Source organism: Haemaphysalis longicornis, unplaced genomic scaffold (assembly GCF_048455015.1).
Source record: "Haemaphysalis longicornis isolate Haplotype H1 unplaced genomic scaffold, Haemaphysalis longicornis Haplotype H1 scaffold_5, whole genome shotgun sequence".
NCBI lineage: Eukaryota > Metazoa > Arthropoda > Arachnida > Ixodida > Ixodidae > Haemaphysalis > Haemaphysalis longicornis.
Window position 1 is genome coordinate 44270218 of NW_027526385.1, and position 22339 is coordinate 44292556.

The window sequence follows — 22339 nt, forward strand, 5'->3', positions numbered from 1 at the left end:
TGTCAAGTTCGTTGTTAATTTTAAGACTGATATATAAATATACGCATAGTAACATAGCCACGGGGGTGGATTGGCCAGTGATGATGACCGCTGCTGTGAGAACGTTGCACATTTCACCAGTTCCTACACTAGGTTACGTCAACATAGTGGTACTGGCCTGTTATGATACATCTGACGTAAGAAGCTTACGACTGATTGACCCATTCCCCTTGACCATGGCGTTAAAAGCACTCTGAAACATACATTTTAATAAAATTGACAGTTGGGCTAGTTGGTTTTGATTCATCGTAAGTAGCGCTAGAGACGGGACACAGAAGAGAAGGCACACATAGCGCCGTCGTGTGTGTCTTCTCTTCTGTGTCCCGTCTCTAGCGCTACTTACGATGAACATACATTTTAACATTAATGCTTTTGCATTCACAACTAAAAAGTGCTCATGAGTCCTCAAAGATTTTTATAGTTACGTCATGGCTGAACTGAATTATTTGGCTACTTATTCTATTTTCACGAAGCAGCATATTAGTCTGCACAGTCATTTGATTTACCCCGGTGGTAAAGCGTATTCATGTGAAGCTTAGCGGTCATTTTTAAATCTTTCTGTTTCGGTTTCGTTTTGCCGGTTGAGTCATCTACAAGTTCTTTTTAAGTAAAACCTAACAGCGTGAGCTGCGTGAACTTTTGTTTTGCTCCTAAGCTTTTCCTGCAGGGCGGAGGCAGACGTGCTGAGCAATTTCGGGGCATAATTGCAGTCCTATTGCACAATTTTTCCTTTTTCTTGCTGCGTTATGCTCGCGGCTAGGCGGCCACTCAGCTGGCAACATGCATCCGGGGCCGCGCTGAGCCGGAGTTTCTGGCGCATGCGCAGAGGTGCCGCTACAAGATTTGTTCCGAAAAGAGTGGTACGATGTTTCTCAAAAATCCATGGAATCCTCGTTTAGAATTGATTCTGGCAGTATGAAAACCAACAAGATAGGTGCTTCGATAGTGGCTTAGCACTATACCAAAGGTCCCAAGCCGGTGAGGGCCCCTGTGTTTGAGGTGAACCGCTTCGAAGAGCGCTATATTGTTGTCAGAGTCGGCCAGTATCCTTCCAAGATGGCGGCGTATTTTTGTTGAAAAAAAATTGACAGGGTACCCCAGTTCGTTCTCTCGGAGCGAGCGCCCGCCGATCACTGCCTCAAGAAATGGAGCTACGAGTCGGCAACAAGTACCGGCTCGGACGGAAAATTGGCAGCGGATCCTTCGGTGATATTTATTTGGGTAAGTGCGACGACCGATGCTCTGTTCCTGTACGCCAGTTCAGCTGATGATGACCCAGACCCATTTTGGACCAAGCAGTGTCCTTCCGGGCTTGCGTTTTTTAGGACTGCCTATCCCCGTTGCCCACCTTGCGAAAGCCGAGTGTTTTGTCCCCTTGAAGCGGCTGTCGAACTCCCCAGCTTGGTAGCGAAACCGCATTCGAGCTTCGGGCCTTCGGCCGAAAGTTCTTTGTACCCTGACTGGGCGTCGCGCGTCGGAATTAAACGCTGGGACTACCCGTTGCCTGACCGCGTATACGCACCGCAGTTTCAACGCAGAATTGCACCATCCCCGTCTTAATTTGCGCTGTTAAAGGGGGTTGAAGTTTCCGCAGCGGCAGAGGCTAATTGCGTGTGCAAAGGCTTTTTTGTGGTTTGTTTATTGCGACGTGAACGAGCATCCAAATAAGTCCCAGGGTGTGGGCCGTCGACGGAAGAACCTGCGATGCGTGCTCTTCGTCTGTCACTGAGCGGACCAGCTTGTGTGGTTCTTTTCGCAAGCTGGTTTCGTTAGAAGAGCGAACCAGCCCGGGGATCGGGCGGCGTGCGTCTTTCGCTTCGCGAAGACGGTGGGTGGCGGGCCGAATAACAAAAGAAAGCTAGCCAGTAATCGATAGGGCTGGCGAATACATGCGAACGAAGGCCTCCCGTGGAGTTTTTCAGCCGTCACAGCGCACCGCTGGGCTCAGCTGTGACGGCGGTTGCCGAATTTGGACCGCCGCGTTTTGTCACGAGCTTTCCTTTCGCGTCGACGGTGTGCCCCGCCGCCGGGGGAGCTCAGCTGTTCGACGCGCAGGCTTCGCTGGTCAGTGTGCGCTGATCGAAGATGGTCGCCCGTCGTGGCGTAACGGGGTGTGGGGTTCGCGCCGGCCCCGTTCCGGCCTCCGTGACCAACGATAATTTTCTCATATTTGGCCGCCCCTGGCCTTTTATTCGTGGGCGGGCCCGCACGAAGTAAAAAAACCGAGTCGAAGAAAAAAACGAAAAGACGCGTCTTCGACCGCTCGGGTTCCTTACCCGGAGAGGAGAGGTCGGCGCGCGATGAGTTGCTTTGGAGGAACCGTTTGTTTTTGTTTTTCAACTCTACCGTTCCGTGATGGGCGAAGCGGATGCGTAGCAGGGCGGCTTAAAGTGCGCAGTAAGCCAGGGTCGCAAACCCGCCTTCGGAAAGCCCTTCTTTGACGAAGGAACGGGTTGTTATTGCTACTTGTTTACTAGGCTTGGGGCGAACGTCCCGGGTGGATTTTGTGTCGTGTGCACGTTGTGCTTATCTAGTTGCATGCTTGTAAGAAGCTAGACAGACGCCTGTCTGGACTCGCTTTAATAGGCACCTCTTTATCTTAACTGATCGTAAACACATTTCTGAGACGTGGTGCTCATTCATAACATTACCACCTGACGAGGAACTTTGAGAAGATCAATGCGCTGTGCACAGTTGTTTTTTTGCAACCCTGCACTATAAAGAGCTAGCAGCTTGGTGAATAGCTGTCGTTGAACAGAGAATAATGCTTACCAAAACCTCGTGTATTCTTCAGGATCGGTTATGAGAATTGCTTGCTTCGTCGTGTAGATGTACCGATTTGTGAATGGAGGCTGTAGGTTCAAATCCCAAATCTTCCAGGCCTTTCCTTTTTACACTGAAGGAAACCACTCAATTACATTTCTCAGCTGGAGTGGAGTTTTATGCTTGTGAGAGATCTAAAATGAGAAGCGATTTTAAATGTTGCTGGACACTGTCAACATGACAAGCGGGGGAAAATAACGTGAAATTTCCCGAAGAGTGGCATGTTCTAGGTTGCTTTTGCAGAGTGCACATAAAGCTGTGCTCTGCTGTACTCACATTCAGGGAATCCCTCGCTTTGGTATGCTTATGGGCGTTATTTTTAGGAGCTAGTTGGGCATGACACCTCATAGGTCGCTGTCGACAGCGGGCACACCACCTTACATTTCAAAAATGAACAAAGTCGCGCATGTAACCTCGGCATTTTACAAAACAAGTGAAGCTGTGTTAAGGCTGGACTGAGAAAAAAGGCACAGCCCAGAATAACAGTTGTTTGCCCCAGATGGCAATATTGATTAGAAATGGGACAAACAGGCGTAAATATCTAATTGCAGAGGTGCAAAGATAAGAAGCCAAACCTTGTTTAGGTGTGGTGACAATGGCGGCTTACTACGAGCGTTTGCTATCCTTTATCTCTAACGGTTCCTATATTTGCGTGGCATATTGTTGCACTTACCAAAGGCTTGATTGGGTGCCAGTGACGGTGTGGTGTCCAGTGCACATTTTGAAGACTGGAGGTCCACGTATTGAATTGTGTGCAACTACTTGCTTGCATAAAACAGCTGACAGCCTGTTCTACATAGCCACCTACCTGGCTAGCTTTGGCTACACCCTCCGTGGCATTGTACAACAAAGCATGAGGCATGTAGGCAGTACCTTGGGAGCGCTGAACAAGTGGGACTCGTGTGGTGTTGCATGCACCCACCGTGGCGATTCGTGGCCGAGGCTTTTGATTCTGGGCAACGATGGCTGTTTTTAAAAGGGTGGCAAATGACAATGTCAGAGCACAGAAGCCTCAAGAGGCAGTTCGGCCTGTGTCCGTCTATCTGCTATCTGTCCCGTCCTCGAGCGGTCTCGTTTGTTTCCTGATCGTACACCAGTGTAGCAACTAGAGCTTTCAATAACATTGTTCAGGGCATTTTTTGGTCTGGCTGAACGACCCCATTCGTTTTGTTTGTACATTTTATGTCATGTCCCAATTGGTTTGGTGGTACGTACTGTACATTCGAAGTAAATTTAGCCGAGGTGAAATTGGAGTGCATTTGGCCTCTAAAGAATTGCACAAATCAGTGGGGAGGTTCAAATTGTTGTTTGTGGAGCACGGGTGCGGCATTCTGCGCAATATCGTATAGCATTCAAAATTTGTAGTTGCCCGCTAACTAGTGTCGTGAGAAGTGTGTGCAAGCTGCTGCTAGTAACATGATGTTGGTGGAGTGCGGGCATGGGATTGGTTATGAATGCGAACTGAGTGCCGAAGGAGTTGTATGCTTCGGGCAGAGAATGTTTAGTGCCGTGTGTACAACACGTGCACTGCTAACGTCTACAACGGGGGATCTCGCGGAGGACATCTTCACTTTAAAATGAACAGAAATAGCACTTAGACAAAGCGCAAGTGAGAGAGACTACGTCAGCTTGTGTTTCATCAAACAGGTGCAGTCCCTGTTTTTTAGCAGTCATGCGCCAACTTGTCCTGTGGAACCTAAAGTTGGTGTGAGAAACTCACTTAAAAAAAAAAAAAACGCAAGGATGTCGACGAAAGAAATGAAGAGTAGAAGTGCTGTACTGACAGACACAGCAGTGCTTGTACTGTCTTTTTCCTTCCTTTCGCCCGCGTCCTTGCGCTGTTTTTTCAAGTGATATATAGCCAACTAGCCCAAACCCAAGCCATAGTCAAAAACTCCACTGTTTAGAAAAAATCATTGCTGCTGGCAAGCATTTTTCTTCCCTGCTGGACGGGCAGCTCAGCTGCTTTCAAAAACAGCTCAGACCGAATTTCATTATTGTTCTCTGTCGTCTGGTTTGAAAACTCCTCTGCTTTAGTGAAATTTTGGGTGTTTGGATGAAAGCGTTTTTGTCCCACCTTCTGCAACATTCTGCTCATGTTATGGTCAAATCCTCGTATAGCATACGCAGGGGCAGGTGTATTTCAAAGAACGTTAGGGGTGTGTGAGATTTATTAACTACTGCGCACCTGGCAGTCGACGAGCTCTTCACCTCGAGTTTCGTTGCAGGAGGTAAAGCTTTAAGGCACAGATTGTGAGCAAAGTTTTGTTGGCTTTAAGGGCCATTTTTGTTGCTCATGCTGTGCAAGTGGTCAGCTTTTGCATGCCTTTTGTGTTTGGTAGCTTTCTTTCAATAAAGTTTTAACGAAGTCTCAGACAATAGGCATAGTTTTGTTGCCTGAAAGGTCAGTTTTTGTTATTCACATTCTGCAGAGTGTTCTTCAGGCTTTGTGTATGGGTGCGCTCTTTCAGTCTTTCATTACAACTGATGGCGTGCTTGCAGATTACATGCCGCTATAGAAATTTCTGCAGGAGAACTCTAGAATTTAACATGCTGGCAACTTAAAAGCACTGTTTTACTAACGGCAGGTAGCCAACATGGGTTTCCGCACTGCTTCAAACTGAATGTAAATGCGGTGCTTTTTGCCTAACATGAGCAGAATTGTGTTCTGTGCGAGCAGTATTTGAAAGCTTTCTTTCTTCTTTTTTTTTTTTTTTTTTTTTTTTTTTTTAAACTTGGCACCAGTTCCACATGATCCAAATAGTAGTCGTGTGTGCTATTTGACGATAATAGGCCGCCATGTGGCGCTTGGCGGACGAGTAAAAACCCCTCGTGGCTGTGTGCAGGGACGAACATAACGACGGGCGAGGAGGTGGCGATCAAGCTGGAGTGCATTAAGACGAAGCACCCGCAGCTGCACATCGAGTCCAAGTTCTACAAGATGATGCAGGGGGGCGTGGGCATCCCGCTGATCAAGTGGTGCGGCTCGGAGGGCGACTACAACGTGATGGTGATGGAGCTGCTGGGGCCCTCGCTGGAGGACCTGTTCAACTTCTGCAACCGCAAGTTCTCCCTCAAGACGGTGCTGCTGCTGGCCGACCAGCTGGTGTCGCGCGTCGAGTACATCCACTCCAAGAACTTCATCCACCGCGACATCAAGCCCGACAACTTCCTCATGGGGCTGGGCAAGAAGGGCAACCTGGTGTACATCATCGACTTCGGGCTGGCCAAGAAGTACCGCGACTCGCGCACCCACTCGCACATCCCGTACCGGGAGAACAAGAACCTGACGGGCACGGCGCGCTACGCCTCCATCAACACGCACCTGGGCATCGAGCAGAGCCGGCGCGACGACCTGGAGAGCCTGGGCTACGTGCTCATGTACTTCAACCGGGGCAGCCTGCCCTGGCAGGGCCTGCGCGCGGCCACCAAGCGGCAGAAGTACGAGCGCATCTCCGAGAAGAAGATGTCCACGCCCATCGAGGAGCTGTGCCGCTCCTTCCCGGCCGAGTTCGCCACCTACCTCAACTACTGCCGCTCGCTGCGCTTCGACGAGAAGCCCGACTACTCGTACCTGCGCCAGCTGCTGCGCAACCTCTTCCACCGGCAGGGCTTCACCTACGACTACGTCTTCGACTGGAACATGCTCAAGTTTGTGAGTAGTACGCACGTCCCCCCTCCCTCTCTCTCTCTCTCGCTTGCCGCAGTGGTGAAATGGTGGCTGCGTTCTGATGAGTCGCCTTACGATTCCTTTTGCCGGTGGTCGTCATATCGTTGGACTGTGTGTTGGAACACTGCAGGATTTTCACTGCCAGCAGAGCTGCACATTTTAGGCACTGTATTAGGGCAGGCAGCTCCTGCTAGGACTCATTATCAGGCATGTCAAATGAGAAGTGTCTAATCCTGCTCTTTTGGTAACAGACGGGCACTAATTGCTCGTGTCGATGCCTTGTTAATGACCAACTTGTTCTATTTGCCTAGCTCTTTTTCCACCAGCACACTAAGCTGAACTGTGCAGATCTAAATATTTATTGGCAGGAATTTATGAAGCTTGTTTGTCCACAAGTGGTATTGTTAAAGTGTGATTTGAGGGTGCACTGTGTAGCTTAAATATATTTAATCTAGTATTTGACTCTTCAGAGAAAGTCTACCATTTAGTTTATCTGTAAATGGCTGTCAACAGACTAAAAACAAGCCATGCACCGTTTTTTTCTTCCTCCTCCTCCCCCTCCTCCTCTTTGCACATTTGTTGCTCCATACTGGCTGTTTGTGCACATTTTGTACAGGTTACGCGGGCTACAATCTTTTTGCTTGCCAGCGTGGGTCATATCTGATGTCAGTGAATTGGTCGGTGCGAGAAAAAGTGGCACTTTTAAACACGTTTCTCGTTGTTGTTGATCAGCGAAGAAAACTGAAAATGTCGCTATTGCACTCTAAGCTTTAACATGGTGAGGCAATTAAGCTGTGTTTTCTTCAGCGAAGGCAGCATTGAAGTTTCAAAGTTGACAATTAGCGATTGTGGGTACAAATATAAAAAGGTTTGGTGCAGCATCTTGCCACATGACATCGATGAAATGAGGGCGCAGGTTTTCTGGGGAGCCCGAGACAAAGGAGTAATTTGCTAGGGTCATGATACGGGGAAACGAAAATAACAAGAGTATCTAAAAGATTATACACCGTTGGCAGATAACATTGTATGCGGGCTGCTTTTTTTCCCAATGCATTAGTTGCAAGCGGTGCTTTGGGTGCTTGAGTGCGTTCACACGTTCCAGGCCCTTGCAAAAATAATAAGCTAGTGGCAAGTTGAAGCGGTTTTCCTGGCCTATGTGGCTCTTTTCGGGTGCTATTTTTGTGCACGGGGGTGAAAACAAATGACTGGCGAAAACTTGCTTTGCTACGCTACTCAATGCCAGCGCATTGATAACTGCTACAAGTGGTTGCAGTGGTTGCGGCCTTTGATATTTTGCCTTGTTTCTCCTTGTGCTAGCAACCATGGGTGTTTATATTTCCTGAGGACACTAAACTCAGTTCAAGCTCCAAATGCTGCAAATGGTATATTTGTATTCGTGGCACCCTACTTGGAAAAGCTGCTGCTGCTGAAGATGGTGTATTTGTTATCGCAGCACTCCATTCCACTGATATGCTCCTAGTTTCTTTAAGATGCTTCTTTTGTTGAAAACACTTCTGAAACGCTGTTAGATGCAGACGCTCCACTTTTGTTGCCTTCAGAACGACAAACACTCGCACCATGTTTCTGTCATGAAGAGGCGGAAATGCATCATAGTGGGAATGACAGACTTAATAAATTGCTACGCCCGGTTTGCACAGCTGGTGCCGTGTACAAAGGGCAAGCTTGTAACAAGAGTTTTCGTGCTTTCAACCTTATCCTGCCTTGCTCGAGTGAAATTAGAAAACTACTGCAACGTTCTGAAGTTGAAGCCCACCCCTTCAGTCTCAAATTTTTGTAGAAAGTTTGTTCCGGCAGTTTTCATACGCAACTGGTTTGTAAGTTGAAATTGCTGTTAAAGACAAGTGTGTTGCGCACTGTACAGTTATGGACAAATGAAACACGAACACGAAAATGTGAACAAGAAAACAGATAGCGCGATTTCTTTCAGTGCAAGTGAGATTTTTGCGTGGCTTTATTACAGTAACAAAGATTGAAGATGTCTTTCCAAATGTACCACTAGCGAGTAATTATTTTATCTCCACTGTCCATATTCTTTGATTTTGCGTGTTCTCGTTTAATCTGTTTGGGACGGTAAATCTCCCGGGCTGAATATGAATGGTCTCAATGTTTCCGATTGTGCACAGTGCCCGCTGATGAGCCTCTCTGTCTGCCCAGGGGGGAAACCGGAGCCAGGCGGGCGGGGGGGCCGAAGGGGGGGGCGCAGCGGGAGTCGGAGCCGGAGCCGAGGGCCCCGAGCACCGGGGAGCGCCCGGCGGCGGGGGCGGAGCCGGCGGCGGGGGCCACCACGCGTCGACGGCGGCCTCGCGGGGCCTGCCCCCGACGACGGCGTCCGGGTCGCAGCGGCCGCCCTACCGGGGGACCTTCCTGGCCGGCATGAACGGCGAGCAGCACGGCATGCCCGCTTCGCCCCCCTACCCACCCTGGAGGAAGCAGGACCACCACAACGCCGCTCCCGCCGGAGGAGGGGGACCAGGAGCGGGGGGAGCGCTCGCAAAGGTGCGCCGCCACTCTCCTCCTCTCTCTCTCGAAGGGTCAAGCGGGGTCACGCCCTCTGCGACACAGTGCCTTGTATGAGCCGCTGAGCGGGACTGTTCGCTTGAAGGGGTACCTAGCATCCTTGTTTTGTTTGGAGGAACCAGCCTTTAGGGACTCGCTCGCTTGTGCTCCAGCTTCTGGTGGACAAGCATTCAAATTTCCCACCGTGCAACGTCGACACTGGAGCGCTTAGATTGGCGGTCCCAAACTCGCCACAGACTTCCAGGACATGGTCTGGTGTTCGGTTTTCACTTGCGTGTTTATGGCGAGGGGGATCTTCTGACTTGCTACTCGTGGGTTATTCACGGTGAGGTTTTAAGTGATAGCCCAAGATCCTCAGCGGCCTCATAGGGGAGGGACCAGTTATTAACCCATGCTAGCATGCAAGCGGCAGGATCAAACCACAGGCGCGATTGCAGTTGGGCAGTCAGATTAGTTGGCGCTACCTGTAGTTGCCAATCGCACAAAGTAGTTCCTGTTACATTATGAGGAAAGGGGCTGATGAATTGCCACTACTTCTCTTTTCTTTTATTTGTTGAAGCCAGTTGTGCCATTCAAGTTCTCTTCTGCCAGCACCAGTTCAGCATTTCCAAAGACATTCGGGAATGACCCATCTTCGGACGGAATCTTTGGGATTATCACTGCCATATTTACCTTTCAATTTTTGAAGCAATATAATACCCCTGTCACATGGACACTTTCAATCAGGATTGAAGCAAAGCGCAATTGACTTTTCGAGTGCGCTCGACACATCGCCACTGCTACACGGCACATTTCAATCCCGATTGAGAAGTTGCACTGGTTGCACTCACATATGCCAGATGGCGCCAGAAATGTACTTCAGGCCGGCGTTTTGTACTATATAAATGTTGCAGCATGCATATTTGGGTCAAGTTGATACAATTTGTGGCTTTAGTTGAAGTTTGTCAACATCTGGGCCATTACTCAGCGGGGACGAGAGTATAACCGCTTTCCTCCGATCACGCTTGCAAACCTCAATCACGCTTGGGAAACCAGGATTGAGTTAGAGCGGGATCGGGCTCGATCGCGATTGAAACTGCCATGTAGCAGTGCCCGGTGCGGATCAACCCAATCGTGATTGAAAGTGCCTGTGTGACAGGGGTATAACGTCCTTGCTTGCTCCAGTCGAAGGGCTCTGATTCCTACCGTACTCTGGTGGTGTTGTGCCTTGCCTTGCCTGGTTTGTCAGGTTTCCTTTTCTGGCCTCTTCCATGAACATGGGATGAAATTCTCTGCAGGCAGTGGCGTGCTCTTCTTTTTTTAACCTGGTTTACAGGGTCTTGTTTCTTTCTTTAAATTCCATCCACAAGTGTTCCGAATTGTTTTTAAGAAGACCTCAGTTCCCTCCGAGCCTGCTTTAAAGAACGTTCTCTTAGGCTGCAATTTGCAGTTGGTGCATCCTCCCTAACTGCCTGCTGCGAATTGTTTTTGTCGTCCATTCTCTCCAAAGTCAATTTTTGTAGTCTCCTTGATGACGTATTAGCTACCACCAGCTCCTGGAAATTGGGTTTCTCCTGCTCGAAAAAAGTGCTATGGGGCATGTTAAAAAAACGCACACGTAACATAGAAGACATTCTGTGGAGGAGACAGTGCAGCCTCCATCAGGAAAAAAAAAAAAACGCTAACAACCTCTGTTTACTCGCGCGTTCTTCTGAAGGCCTTGTCCTAAGCAACGTCATCAGCGTTAGTTTTTTGACAAAAGCTGCTTAACTCTTTCGTTACTGCGCCTATTCAAAATCGTTCAATTTGAATGATACCTTGGGAGCCCCTATCTTTGCATAGCGTTCCTGGTGTTTCGAAAACAAGTAAAGCTATTTGGAGTTTACTCATAAAATGCTCTGCTACCAAAGAATGTGTGCCACTCATAATTACTCTGCATCAGCATTTGGTTTTTGTTATCAGGGCACTAATGGTGAATCAGATCATTTTCAATTGTCAGGTTTGCACTCTGAGAGTAATAATCCCTGAAATCAGCTGGAAATATCAAGCAGTGCTTGTTTGCAAAGATACTTTATGATTTTAGGTAGTTTTATTGCCTTGGCGCGCGCTGTTCTAAGTTGTGTTTTAGTTCTACTTACTAGCGGACCATTCACAGTTTTTGACAGGCTTGGTTTCTTTTTTGAATTGAAATTCATATTTGGCGCTACAACGCGATTACCCAACTTTAGGCCTACCTGGCAACGGCGCCTTGGGCGTCCGCTACTGATCCTCGAAAAAAGCATGCCGCTCCTGATTTTTCCCCACCACCCTAACCCGATTTCTGCTATAAGAGCTTCGATGAAAGTCGAGAGGTAACACCCAGGCGCCAGATATCAGTTTCGACGAGGAGAGCGCTTCAAGCCGGCCTTACACACCGCCAGCTGTTCACCTGCCAGTTTCGTTTCCATATGAGGGTATCTCTGGAGGTATAGTGTTGCTCCTTAGTTTAACTCTCTGTTCAGACAGAGTCGCAAAAAATGTTAGATGGCGCTGCGATGCAGGAGGCTCGTAGTGCAGAACTCTTTCATCAAGCAACAGCTACTCGGCTACAGTTTGCGGGGCACGGTTCTAGCGCATCGCACCTCATTCTTGCAAGCAGGGATACAGTAGCGAGTCGGAAGATGATAATAAACTGCAAGTTTGTTTTGAGAGATTACTGACAGTGAACGGCAACAAGCATCAACCACCGAGTTTCGTTTTCACCTCCATGCATGTTTTTCCACATCGCGTACTTGTCCCGAATACTGTGCTGGCCGTAAATGCACAGTCAGTCATTGACGAGATCTTTTACATCATGTGGGGACAAATTGGTGCCTCTGATAATGTCGAACCGCCAGATTTCTTCCAGGGAACCGCCAAAAATTGCACATTTTGAAATGAAGGTTAGGTTGAAACACTCCATGGCACGGGCACCACGCGCGCTAACGTTATATTTATTATCTGACAAGCTGTTCCAGGGAAGTCAACAGTTTTTCTAGGACGTGTTTTTGAAATGTTTCCCTACAAAATCTACATTCGAAATTTTTTTCGGTCGGTGGTTTGTTAAACGCAACACCATTATCATTTTCTTCGGCAACTTGACAAATTTTGATTCTGATATTTTTTCGTTACTATTATGTATGAAAACATTTTAAAAACATGGTTTTGGCAAGGGCGCTAAATCATCTCCCTTTTGTGTTCCTGTAATTCGTGCCTAACCAATTTTTTTTATCAGAAACAATACCTTTTGGACCCTTAAAAATTAGTCAGTTTTCTTGCGGTAGTGAAAAAGTTAAAACATATATAAACGAAGCGGCAATTTCTTTCCCATTTCCCTGACATTTGTGTCATATCGACGCCATTGCCAGTCGGTTTTTGCACGAATTTGATAACTAGAATTTGTGTGGATGTTAAAATGAATTCCAAGTTGCCTGTTCTGTGAAGTGATTCTGGCTAGACTGAGCTGTACTGAGCTCTGGCAGGCAACGCTGTTTTGTGAATTACAATGTAATTGCAGTTGGCTCCTAATTACATACATTTTTAATCGGGGTTCACACAGGTCTTTGAAAACCCTTGAATTTAGAGCTGTCAGTTTCAATGCCTTGAAAGTCCTGGAATTTTTTAGCAATCCTTGAAAACCCTCGATTTTTATGGGTGACGGTCAGTGTATCTGTCTTTTCTCAAGGATTTGTAACAATGAAGTTTCAGCATATTGCACAAAGTTAAAACACATTTAGTGAATTTTTGTTAGGGACGAGGCAACATTAGGAGCAGGTACTTGTCAATCTAACCTGCTATGATACAATCTGCCATGATATTTTTGGTCCGCTCAACGGGAGATATAGCAATGCGATTTACGTCGTCCTGCTTGATGAATCCACTAATTATGACTTATATCGAAACAAATGTTCCAAAATCTTAAATCTCAAAAAAAGAGCAGCTTGCAGAAACAAAGCAGTCAAAAAGACGTATTCTTGAAAAGGTGATTGACAACATGAGGGCTACAGTTGCTGATTTAATATCTTAGCTGACACCTTTGCTGACAAAGCAGGTGATACAAGCAACATTGCATACACTGTGAAATAAAACAGCCTGAGAAAAAAACAGAAAAAACAAAGAAAGAACTGCTTCTAAAGAGCAACCAAAAAATAAAAATAAAGCTGGGAATGCTGTTGACAACTTGTTAGCACTTATTTGAGTATTGTGTTCTTAGGTATTGTGCAATAAACTACTTTTGCATTGTGTTGAAAAAGTTGTATTATAAATAATCCCAGATAAAGCATTAGGTGGGGTCCTTGAAAATTTATTTTCTGGTTCTTGAAAGTCCTTTAAAATCCTTGAATTTTTGCCTTTGAAGCCTGTACGAACCCTGTTAATTTGTTAAGGTAAAAATTGGACAACAAGGAAGGGGCCGTGTCTTATCTCCCCATCAGATAAAGGAATTTGAGAGCGGTGAATATAGTAATGCAGAACTTGGAAATTGGGAACTTAATTTCTCGCACGTAGTGCAGCTAAACTTTGCTGAAACGGAGTTCTGATTCCCATCAGTTTGCTCGTAAAAGGCAACAAACAAATGTCTTGTCAGTGAACAAATTTCCTGGGACCGTTTCTGTGAGATTTGAATATTTTACTTCGTGTAATGAAAAGTCTTAAATGTTACACGGTCATAACATCGCAAATGCATGCTCAGGTGGTTTTTTTTTTTTTTTTTTTTTTTTTTTTTTTTTCTTAAAGCTGCGGCACTGCCATGGAAGGTGCCATAGTTTGATGGCGATGAGAGTGTATCTCAGTCACGTCGAGCCAAATCCAGGCCATGTCATGACAAAGCTGCATGCCAGCCCCTCTTATCAGAGTGCTTTGTAGGTACGTTATTGTGACAGAACTGCGACTTGGGGTGCAGCACTGTCGAGTGTTATCGGTGAAGAAGCAGAATTTTCCCGAAGTGATTCATAGCTGGTCACTGACTGCAAACCATTCAGGGATGTTGTGCCACTAACAAGGAACTTAACGGTTCTTCTATTTATTGAAAATGGCCGGCCTGGAGAGAGTGGTTACTGTAATCGGCCCGATTCTAACGTGCGCCTTTCAAACGCGTGCAGCGTCAGATTGTTCAACCTGCGGCAATGCAAACAGCAGTGCAAAAAATGCTTCCGCGCAAACAGGGGAAAACAAAATGCATGTGGGAGGCGATTATCTTTCCGGTGATTGCGGCCGTGTTGTGTTATCTGCGACACTTGGAAATCGCATGCAGCATGTTTGAGCGGCACTGCAGGGGTGCGTGTTAGTGCTTTCTTTGTTCGTTCAAAATAAAAGGAACAGAAAAGAACTTTTACGGGTAGCTAGCATGCTTGCTTTGCTCAAGCCTTTGTTTAGTAACGCTACTTTGCCTCGACCAATGTAGTTGGCGCTTTTCTACGGGCGTGAAAGGTACGCCATATCTGCCTCTCTGTAGACCAGCACTTCATGATAAGCAGTAGGGGCTACTTCAAGCGATCAGGTCAATTCGAAGCTGAACTGTCAAATTGGCGGTGTCAAGCTCTAGTCGGAATGTTTATGCGTGCTGTACCGAGAGTGGCCCCCTAGGCCCACCCATCAGAATGAGGAGGTGATGTATCGTACAAGCTGCATGATGCACAATTAAGCTGTGGTTCTCGACGCAACGCGGATGTGAGCCTAACGCTGTTGTTAGTGTTGTGGCTAAGGACCTCTAAGACCGTGCCGTCGTTAGGTGCAGGACGTGTATAGCTGGCTGCTGGCGACCGGTGCAACTGACAACCCGAAAGCCAGCAACCGGATTGGAGACAAGGCGGACAGTAAGCGCCCTGAAAACCTTCCAAATTTAACGCACACGGGGCTGCTGCTGCTCTAGGCAGGGCACAGCCGTTCGCAGGTGGGGCAGTGTTGCTCGAGCTCTGGTCGAACGTAAACACGAGAGGGGGTAGCGGAGGTGGTTACAGGACTCCCTTCTGCCATTGGCGACATCCAGTGCCAATTTTTAAAATAAGCCCGTAACTTCGCGTTTCCCTGCTCTGTCTTCCCGAGAGTACCACACCTGAAGCTTTTGTTTGAACATGTGCTCGCCAGGTCTTGGTTGGTCTCAATGGGATTTTATTGGCCCATTTGTAAGTCCCGCAGCACGTATTCAGCACTGCACCACTAACCTATAACTGTTTCACCGCCGCTGCTATGCACTCATTACTGTACCACCAATTTTGTTACATCTGCAACGGGCGTTAGGGCCAGCACGAGAGTTCGGGTGCTCTCCATACCCACCGCAGTGTCTCGATTGCGGGGGCTTGCTGCCGAGTGGAAGGGTGCAGCAAAGAGCCTCTTGTCCGAATAAGGTGTTGCGTTGGTGTGTGTCGTCTGTGTTGGCTTTCCAAAGGGATTCTGAAGGCAGGAGGAGGGTCTCCACTGCAGAGCAGTGTTGGATGTTCCCACCTCACAAGGGATGTGTTACACAAGTGTTGCTCTGTGTATTGTTTATTGGTGGGCTTCGTCATTTGACTCGTGCTTGGTTGCTAACTCTGAACATGGAACATTTCGGTTAAGGATACTAGCAGGTTTTGTGTTTTGTTTGCAGTTGATGCTTATGTCTGTCCGGCCATGAGTTAGGCCCAGTTTTGGAGCATACTTTGTGCTTTTAGTTGTTGAAATAAGTATTTGTCAAATCGTCTCTGCCTAATGGTAAGGAGAGGGTTAATTGCAAGCTGCTTTTGAGAAACGCTAGGTTCCAAGTGGGATTGGGGCGCTCACTGCTGCAAAGGAATCGTTGCAGGGAGAAAAATTTGCTAAGTTGTGATGCTGCTTGTGGTCATCTGGCATCAAGGAATCGTTCAAAGTGGTGTCATCCAGTAATGACAGTGCGCTTTTTTTATTTTTAACTTTTAGATCGTGTAGCCGTCAGTGCTCGTGGCAACAGTGTCCATGCTGATTTGATTGAATTTTAACCTGATGCACCCATTGTCGGTGTGTTGAGGGGGGGGGGGGGGGGGCTACGGAACCAGGTTAACCTGTATTGGAAAATGTTGCCTAAAGAGGTACTGCATATTTTCAAAGACATAGTGGTGCCGTATTGCAGACTTGTTTCCTATTTGCTGGTGCCTACTACGTTGCGTCGTTGTGCAGAGATGTCTTTTCTAATAACTTTGAAGATTAACTGGCACCTTTGTGTAGTGGGTGCATTATTTTACGCAGACTAAAACCAGAAAACCACATTTTTGGTTCTTTTTATTATTTTTTGTTCAAAAGCAGTACCGAGCTTGGAATTTTCGGCAACACTGCCGAGCTTGAAAAATCCAAGGAAAATGGGGAAAGTTAGCCTGGTAAAGTGAGCAGTCACTTTTCTGAAAGCAACGACAGACAGTAATGCTGGTGCAGACGCAGTTGATTGTGTGAAATCTCTTCCCAGAGACTGGCATGCCACCCCCCACTCTAGTGCACTTAGCAGGCGTTGCCACGACATTTTCAGCTTTTTTGGGGTTCGCAAGTGGAAGGTAGGAATGGGCAGTTGCGATGTGCCATTGTAGGTTTTCAAGTCCGCAAGAGGTGCGTTCAAGTGCTGTGCATACTTTAAAAATGGTGCCCTCCCCCCCCCCTCTCTCTCTCTCTCTCTCTCTCTCTCTCTCTCTCTCTCTCTCTCTCTCTCTCTCTCTCTCTCTGTCTGTCTGTCTGTCTGTCTGTCTCTCTCTCTCTCTCTCTCTCTCTCTGTCTGTCTGTCTGTCTGTCTGTCTCTCTCTCTCTCTTTTCCCCCTTCCAAGCACCAGATGGGGACGTTTACAGTGCAGTGAGGTGGACGTGGTAGATTGGTGAGACAAGGATGAGAAAGGAAACCAAAACAAAATATAAAAATGACGCGCATTAAAATGCAGGAAGCGAAACTCTTCATAGAAGTTGAATAAAAAAACAGAGCAAATGGTGCCAAGGAAGCTCACAGCACACCAAACCAACAAAAAAGGGCAAAAATATGTACACGACGATGCAAGCGCGTACCGAGGTAGTCACCGCCGCAGTTCAAGATTTTTTTTTTTTTTTAGTTGAGTTTTGCAAAAAAAATGCAGCAAAATTTCTGCCCCAAAGATGAATCATTATTGCTTCCACAGGGTCCCAGATAGTGTCACAATCGAAGCCTTGCTCAAATAGTACGTGAGACAGGCAGCTAGTTGCTTTTGCTGGGGCGGCAAACCGCCGGAAGATGCGCACAGCAAGCGCTTGGTAGTCTCGTGCGGTGCGCACATGGAACACAGTACTCCTTCGTGTCGTGTGTTTAGGCCAGGTGGAAAACTGAATTTACAAAGAGGGTCAATGGCATGTAGAGGTGGATATCTGCTGTGCGGATCCTGCCACTTCGACATTTGCCCACTCTGTCCAGTTCGAGAGATAACGGCACAGCTGTCCTCGAGAGAGAAAGGAAGCTGTGTCGTGTTGCGTAGTGTGTGGGTGGCGTTGGCAGCTGCATCCAACATAGTGTTGCCTTCTATACATGAGGGACCAGGCAGCCATTGAATTGAAGGAAGCAAGTTTGATGGTAACAATACCTGATTCACTTTTTTTTTTGACAGCGAAGCTGTTTAACAAATCATAATGCTTCGTCTCCGCAGTTAAAAATACAGTAAAACCTTATTACACCTAGGGATACTCAAGGGACCCACGTAACGTCTCTTGTAAGCAATGTTGCTAACATGGGGAACATAGGAAAACTGGCCAAATTGTCTTCACTTAAATTTCTCTTACAACAAAGTGTCTCTTGTAACAGTTCCAAACAAGGTTTTACTGTACGAAGAAATTGCCGAGTGTGCACACGCGAGTGTAGGCCTTGTAGCGACTGCCCGGCAGTTAACAAAACCAGGAAGAAAATGCCTAGCATGCGTGTGTGCGTGCCTCACGATGACCACCAGCGTTTCCTACACACGTTTGTAGAGGCAAGCATACCCAGTTGGGGAAATTGGCCAAAATTGGCCAAAAAAAAGAAACTAGCATTCACCGTAATCGTGGCAACACTTGCTCGCAACGAGAAAGACTCCAGCGTTTGCTGTAATCTTTGCAGCACTTGCTCGGAACGAGAAGTACTTGTCATAGCGTATGCCCCTTTAAGGTGACGTTCAATGATTGTCACTTTCAAAGGTTAAGGAAGCTCGCACTTACAGGAACAGGGATGGAGTAAAGGTCGTTGCGGCTGCAAAGAGGAAGCAAATCGGCTGCAATTGTGGACTTAAACCACTGTGAAGGTTGTGTACAGCTTTGCATGTCTTGCGCGATAGTGTGAGCTTCCTTTGTTTTTCTTTCTTTTTAATTTTTTAAGCCATGTTTGCTAATAGATTGATAACGTGTGTTGCACATGTGTGAGCCAGTACAAGTCGAGTGTAAGCGTCTTCTCTCTGGCCGTGCGCCCTGTGATGCGAGGTGTTGCACCTCCCCTCCCCCGTCTTGTCTCTTCCAGAGCGGGGTAGCAAAGGCTTCGGACAGGTAGATCGGCAGCAGCGCAAGCACTGATGGTTCCCCGCCACTTGTTTTCCCGCCTCCTCGCCCGCCTCCTGCTGCCGTGCTCGGATGGAGGGTCGAGAGGTGGGGCCGGACTCTTCTTCCCAGAGTGGAGGAGAGGAGGAGCGCCTGACCGCAAGGCTTGTGTGTCCTGCCACCCTCAATGCTGCCGCTGCTCGGGGCTGGTGCGGGGCGGGCGGACGGCGTGTCTGTGTGTGCGTGCGGTGCGAGACGTTCTCAAGGGAACAAGGAGCTGCTGCTGGACTTTTTTCTCCCCCCCTTCTCCCCGCTTTGTCGTCAGCCGTGAAGGGCGACGGCCGGACTTCCCTCATCCCCTTCAGCGTGCGTTGCCCCCCCTCCCTCCTTTCTTTGGTAGGAAGAGAAGTTGGAAATTGTGGCCCCTCCCTCCTTCGCGCCCTCACCGTGCTATTGGGCATAACCGTTCAACATTAAAACAAGCGGCGTACCTCTAAGCGGCTGGAAGTGTCAGCAGGCCGGGCGTGCGTTTTTATATCTCTCCTCCCGGGGAGCTTGGGGGAAGGCCTCGGCTTTTGCGCGCTTGCTGCGTCAAGTTTGTCCTAGGTGTAAAGCGACGGGGCATGCCACCCTCCCCTCCCGGCGAGATGTGTTCGTTGTTCTTTGATCCTCCCCGTCCCTCTAGAAACTGTGTGGCCACTCAGTTGGGGCTCGGGTTGAGCCCCACCTTTCTACTTTAGCAGCGAGTAAGCGTGCTGTGTCTACTGTGTTGTTCCTCCCTGTTTTGTTTTGTTTTTCTTTTTTGTGTAGGTTTTATTCCTCGCTCGCTGTCTCCTTTCTTCACTTTTTTGCCCAGGTTGGCATCAGTCAGTCAGAGAGCCATCCTGCAACACTTTTGCAGTACAGAAATCTCAGAAGCAACCTTGTACCTTGAAATTTTTCTTTCTAGGTTTGGAATTGGATTGTCTACGATCGTCTAGCGGCACAGTTGAGATAATCATAGTGCAGAACCGAGGGTGTGGCGAAGCGTAGGGCCCTAGGGAGATGGTGGTTCATCTCGAACGTTTGTAGCCTCTGCTTACTGGCGTTCCCACATGAGGCAAGGACGAAGCAAGTGTTCACACTGGGGATGCCACAGGGGTGCGTCTTAGCCCCCCTTGCTTTTTCTTTTAATTTTTTTTTTTCTGTACATAAAGCCACATTGTGTACCGGGCATGTTCCCTCTGTACAGCGCTTTGTACAGGGGGATAAAGAGGGCCACGCGGAAAGCAAGACTCACTGGAAGCTACCAACAGGCTGCCAAGATCTCCCTGGCTGGTGACCGTGTCTGATATATATTTTTTTGCGTCTTGTTGACTGTACTTTCGATGCGTGGGAGTGACGGACTACTCTTGGCTTTGTTATTAAGCATGTGTACAAAGTATGGCCTGATACAGAGCTTGGGCGGGAGCAAAGGCAGCGTAGACGGGCGTGTTGGGTGCGACAGCTTCGCGTTCTGTTCACCTGCCAGTGGCCTAGTGTGAACGGGAGTGGGGAGGTGAGAGGGTCGAGCTCTGTGTAGCGCAAGGGCGGTTTCATTGACGACGCTTAACGGCTCCAACTGCCGTGACCATAATGCTAAGACGTTGGCTGGGAAACGGCCGAACGACGAAAAGGTGCTGCGTGTGGCAGCGGTGTGGTGGTTGCCAGGATGTTTTCACAATGGCAAGAAGTGAATCTAGGCTTTTTCATTATTTTTTTTTTTGTAGGAGCGGACTTTGTAAAGCGCTAAAGGAAACAACAAAAAAAATGGTTACCCCGTGCTGTGTGCATGAGCGGTGTGCATGTGCGATTGAAGTGTCTGTTGAAATGACTGGTTTGAGTGAGTGTGTTTGTGTGAGGTGTCCAGCTCGTGGAATTTGAAGTCAGGTTTCTGTTTTAACATTTTTATATACATAGTATGCTGAAGAAAAAAGACGAGCGAAGGAAGAAACAAAGACGCTTTGTTTGACTGTCTAAACTGAGTAAATAAATATATTGAATGTATTAAAACCTGAATGTGACTCGACGTGAAATGGTCTCACTGCCTGCTTCATTTTGTGTGGGATTTGACTACCCTCTACTCCACTTCTACAAATTCTGCTTGTAATGAATTTATTCAGTATCGGTCGAAACAAAACTGGTTATAAAAAAATCAAGCACCCCTTTTTAGTGAAACATGGTTGAAGCACAAAGCTTCCTTTGGTTGAAAGCCAATGTTTTGAACCTTGCTTTCAACCAGCAAAAGCTTCAACTTCTAAGTTTCTCATTTCACCCAGGATCATTCTCTGATGCCAAAGAAAGCTTCGCCTTTTAATCTTTCACTTCATCCACAATATCGCCATCGATGTCAGAATGAGTGACAGTTGTCCATCAATGGGAATTGGAAAGTCCAAGTTCCCCCTTTCCCCTCAGAGGAAGGTAAAGGAGCCATGAAGACAAAATGCAAGTTGGGTTTATTAGAAAGAGTGCTTAGTCCCGATAACAATGATACCAATATCATAGCAATCTTCAAACAAATAACGGGGATATTAAAGAAAACGTGTGAAGCAGTCACGGCCCCCTAGCCAATTTCCTGCAACTTTTCTATGACGTCACGGAACCTTGTTTGTGCGATTGGCGGCCACCTGACTGACCTGTCGCGACGACGCATGACGACGTCTGTAATGGGGCCTCTAGTTCCATTTGACCGCATACTAACGTGCAGTTAACGCACTGAAAATGTTTTATTGTTGGCCCGTGTGACGTCATTCTTTCTCATACCACGTCACTGTGGCGCAAAATTTGAAAGTTTTTAAAACTTCTTGCTTTTTTTTTTTCGTTAAAAAAACATCTTTTGTAGCTGTAATGGAGCTGAGTAAGATACTGAATCCTATTTCGTTCAAATTAAACGAAGTTGTATTTTCTCTTCATGGCTCCTTTAACTTTCCTGCAGTATGTTTTGGGGCAACCTCACCATCAGTGGGGCATAGAAAGCTTCCCTTCAAAACCGGAAGGAAGTTCGAACTTTCTGCTCTTGGGTGCCTACCAAATGACCAATTTGATCGGGTTTTTGCATAGCATGCTAGTAAAAGGGCAGTGCTTATAAAAGTGGAGTTTTCGATACGTTTACTGCTCCTGGCATTCTGACTTGGTGTTTACAGTGCAGGGCACATTCAAAAACTGACTTAAATGGGTAGGAAACTCGATATCCAGCGATATGAAATCCTTGTGTTTGATAGGATAGCTTGCAGAAAAATAGGGATCCGAAGTTGTTTCATGCCAGGATTGAGCTTGGGCGATTTTTTTTAAAGGGCTGTGGTTCGATTGAGCCGATTAAAAACTTTGCAAGCATTTATGACAAAGGTATAATCACGTAGTGGGTGGTGATGGTAAAACATTTTATTCAAGAGATTTGCACTTGAAGGCGGGAGAAGCCCTCAGTCCAAGGCCCCTGCGTCGGCTGCGGTCCTGCGTGCCCGGTCCACCAACTGTCGCTGGTCCTCGGGGTCCGAACTAGTGTCGCTAAATAAAGGCTTATTAGTGACGCTAGTCCGAACTGCACAGCGTGGCCTCCCACTGCTCGAGGTTGGGGGTGCGAATAATGGGGGCTGCTGGTGTGTTCTGGCAAGCCCACGTGGTGTGGTACAGTGTCGCATGTTTGCTGCAGTGGGCATGTTGGCATGGTGTGCAGGAAGCTAAGGTGGGGGTATGTGTTGGTCTGTAGTTGCCACCAGGCTACAGCCTCTTCTCGGGTAAGCTTCTGGTGCGGTGGTGGGTAGGCACATCTGGCAAGGCGGTGGTGTTGCAGAAGTGCAC

At 47.6% G+C, this 22339-nt stretch overlaps 1 protein-coding gene across 2 annotated transcripts; it reads left to right on the plus strand.

The window, feature by feature from the left end:
- The first annotated feature begins 790 nt into the window (after positions 1 to 790).
- Positions 791 to 20577, plus strand: LOC144138145 (casein kinase I-like). Of its 2 annotated transcripts, XM_077670278.1 has the most exons (5): positions 791 to 1260; positions 5709 to 6517; positions 8708 to 9049; positions 14796 to 14880; positions 18507 to 20577. In XM_077670278.1, exons 1-5 carry the CDS (start codon positions 1185 to 1187, stop codon positions 18557 to 18559), a joined length of 1365 nt encoding a protein of 454 aa, XP_077526404.1. In that variant the 5' UTR covers positions 791 to 1184; the 3' UTR covers positions 18560 to 20577. The 2 variants fall into 2 exon arrangements, with proteins under 2 accessions (XP_077526404.1, XP_077526405.1); XM_077670279.1 differs by lacking the exon at positions 14796 to 14880 and having other exon boundaries at positions 793 to 1260.
- The last annotated feature ends 1762 nt before the right edge of the window (positions 20578 to 22339 follow it).

Coding starts and splice junctions, on each gene's coding strand:
- LOC144138145 (XM_077670278.1), top strand. CDS start 1,185: ATGGAGCTACGAGTCGGCAACAAGTACCGGCTCGGACGGAAAATTGGC. Junction 1,261..5,708: donor CTTCGGTGATATTTATTTGG/GTAAGTGCGACG, acceptor GGCTGTGTGCAG/GGACGAACATAACGACGGGC. Junction 9,050..14,795: donor CGGGGGGAGCGCTCGCAAAG/GTGCGCCGCCAC, acceptor TGCCGTCGTTAG/GTGCAGGACGTGTATAGCTG.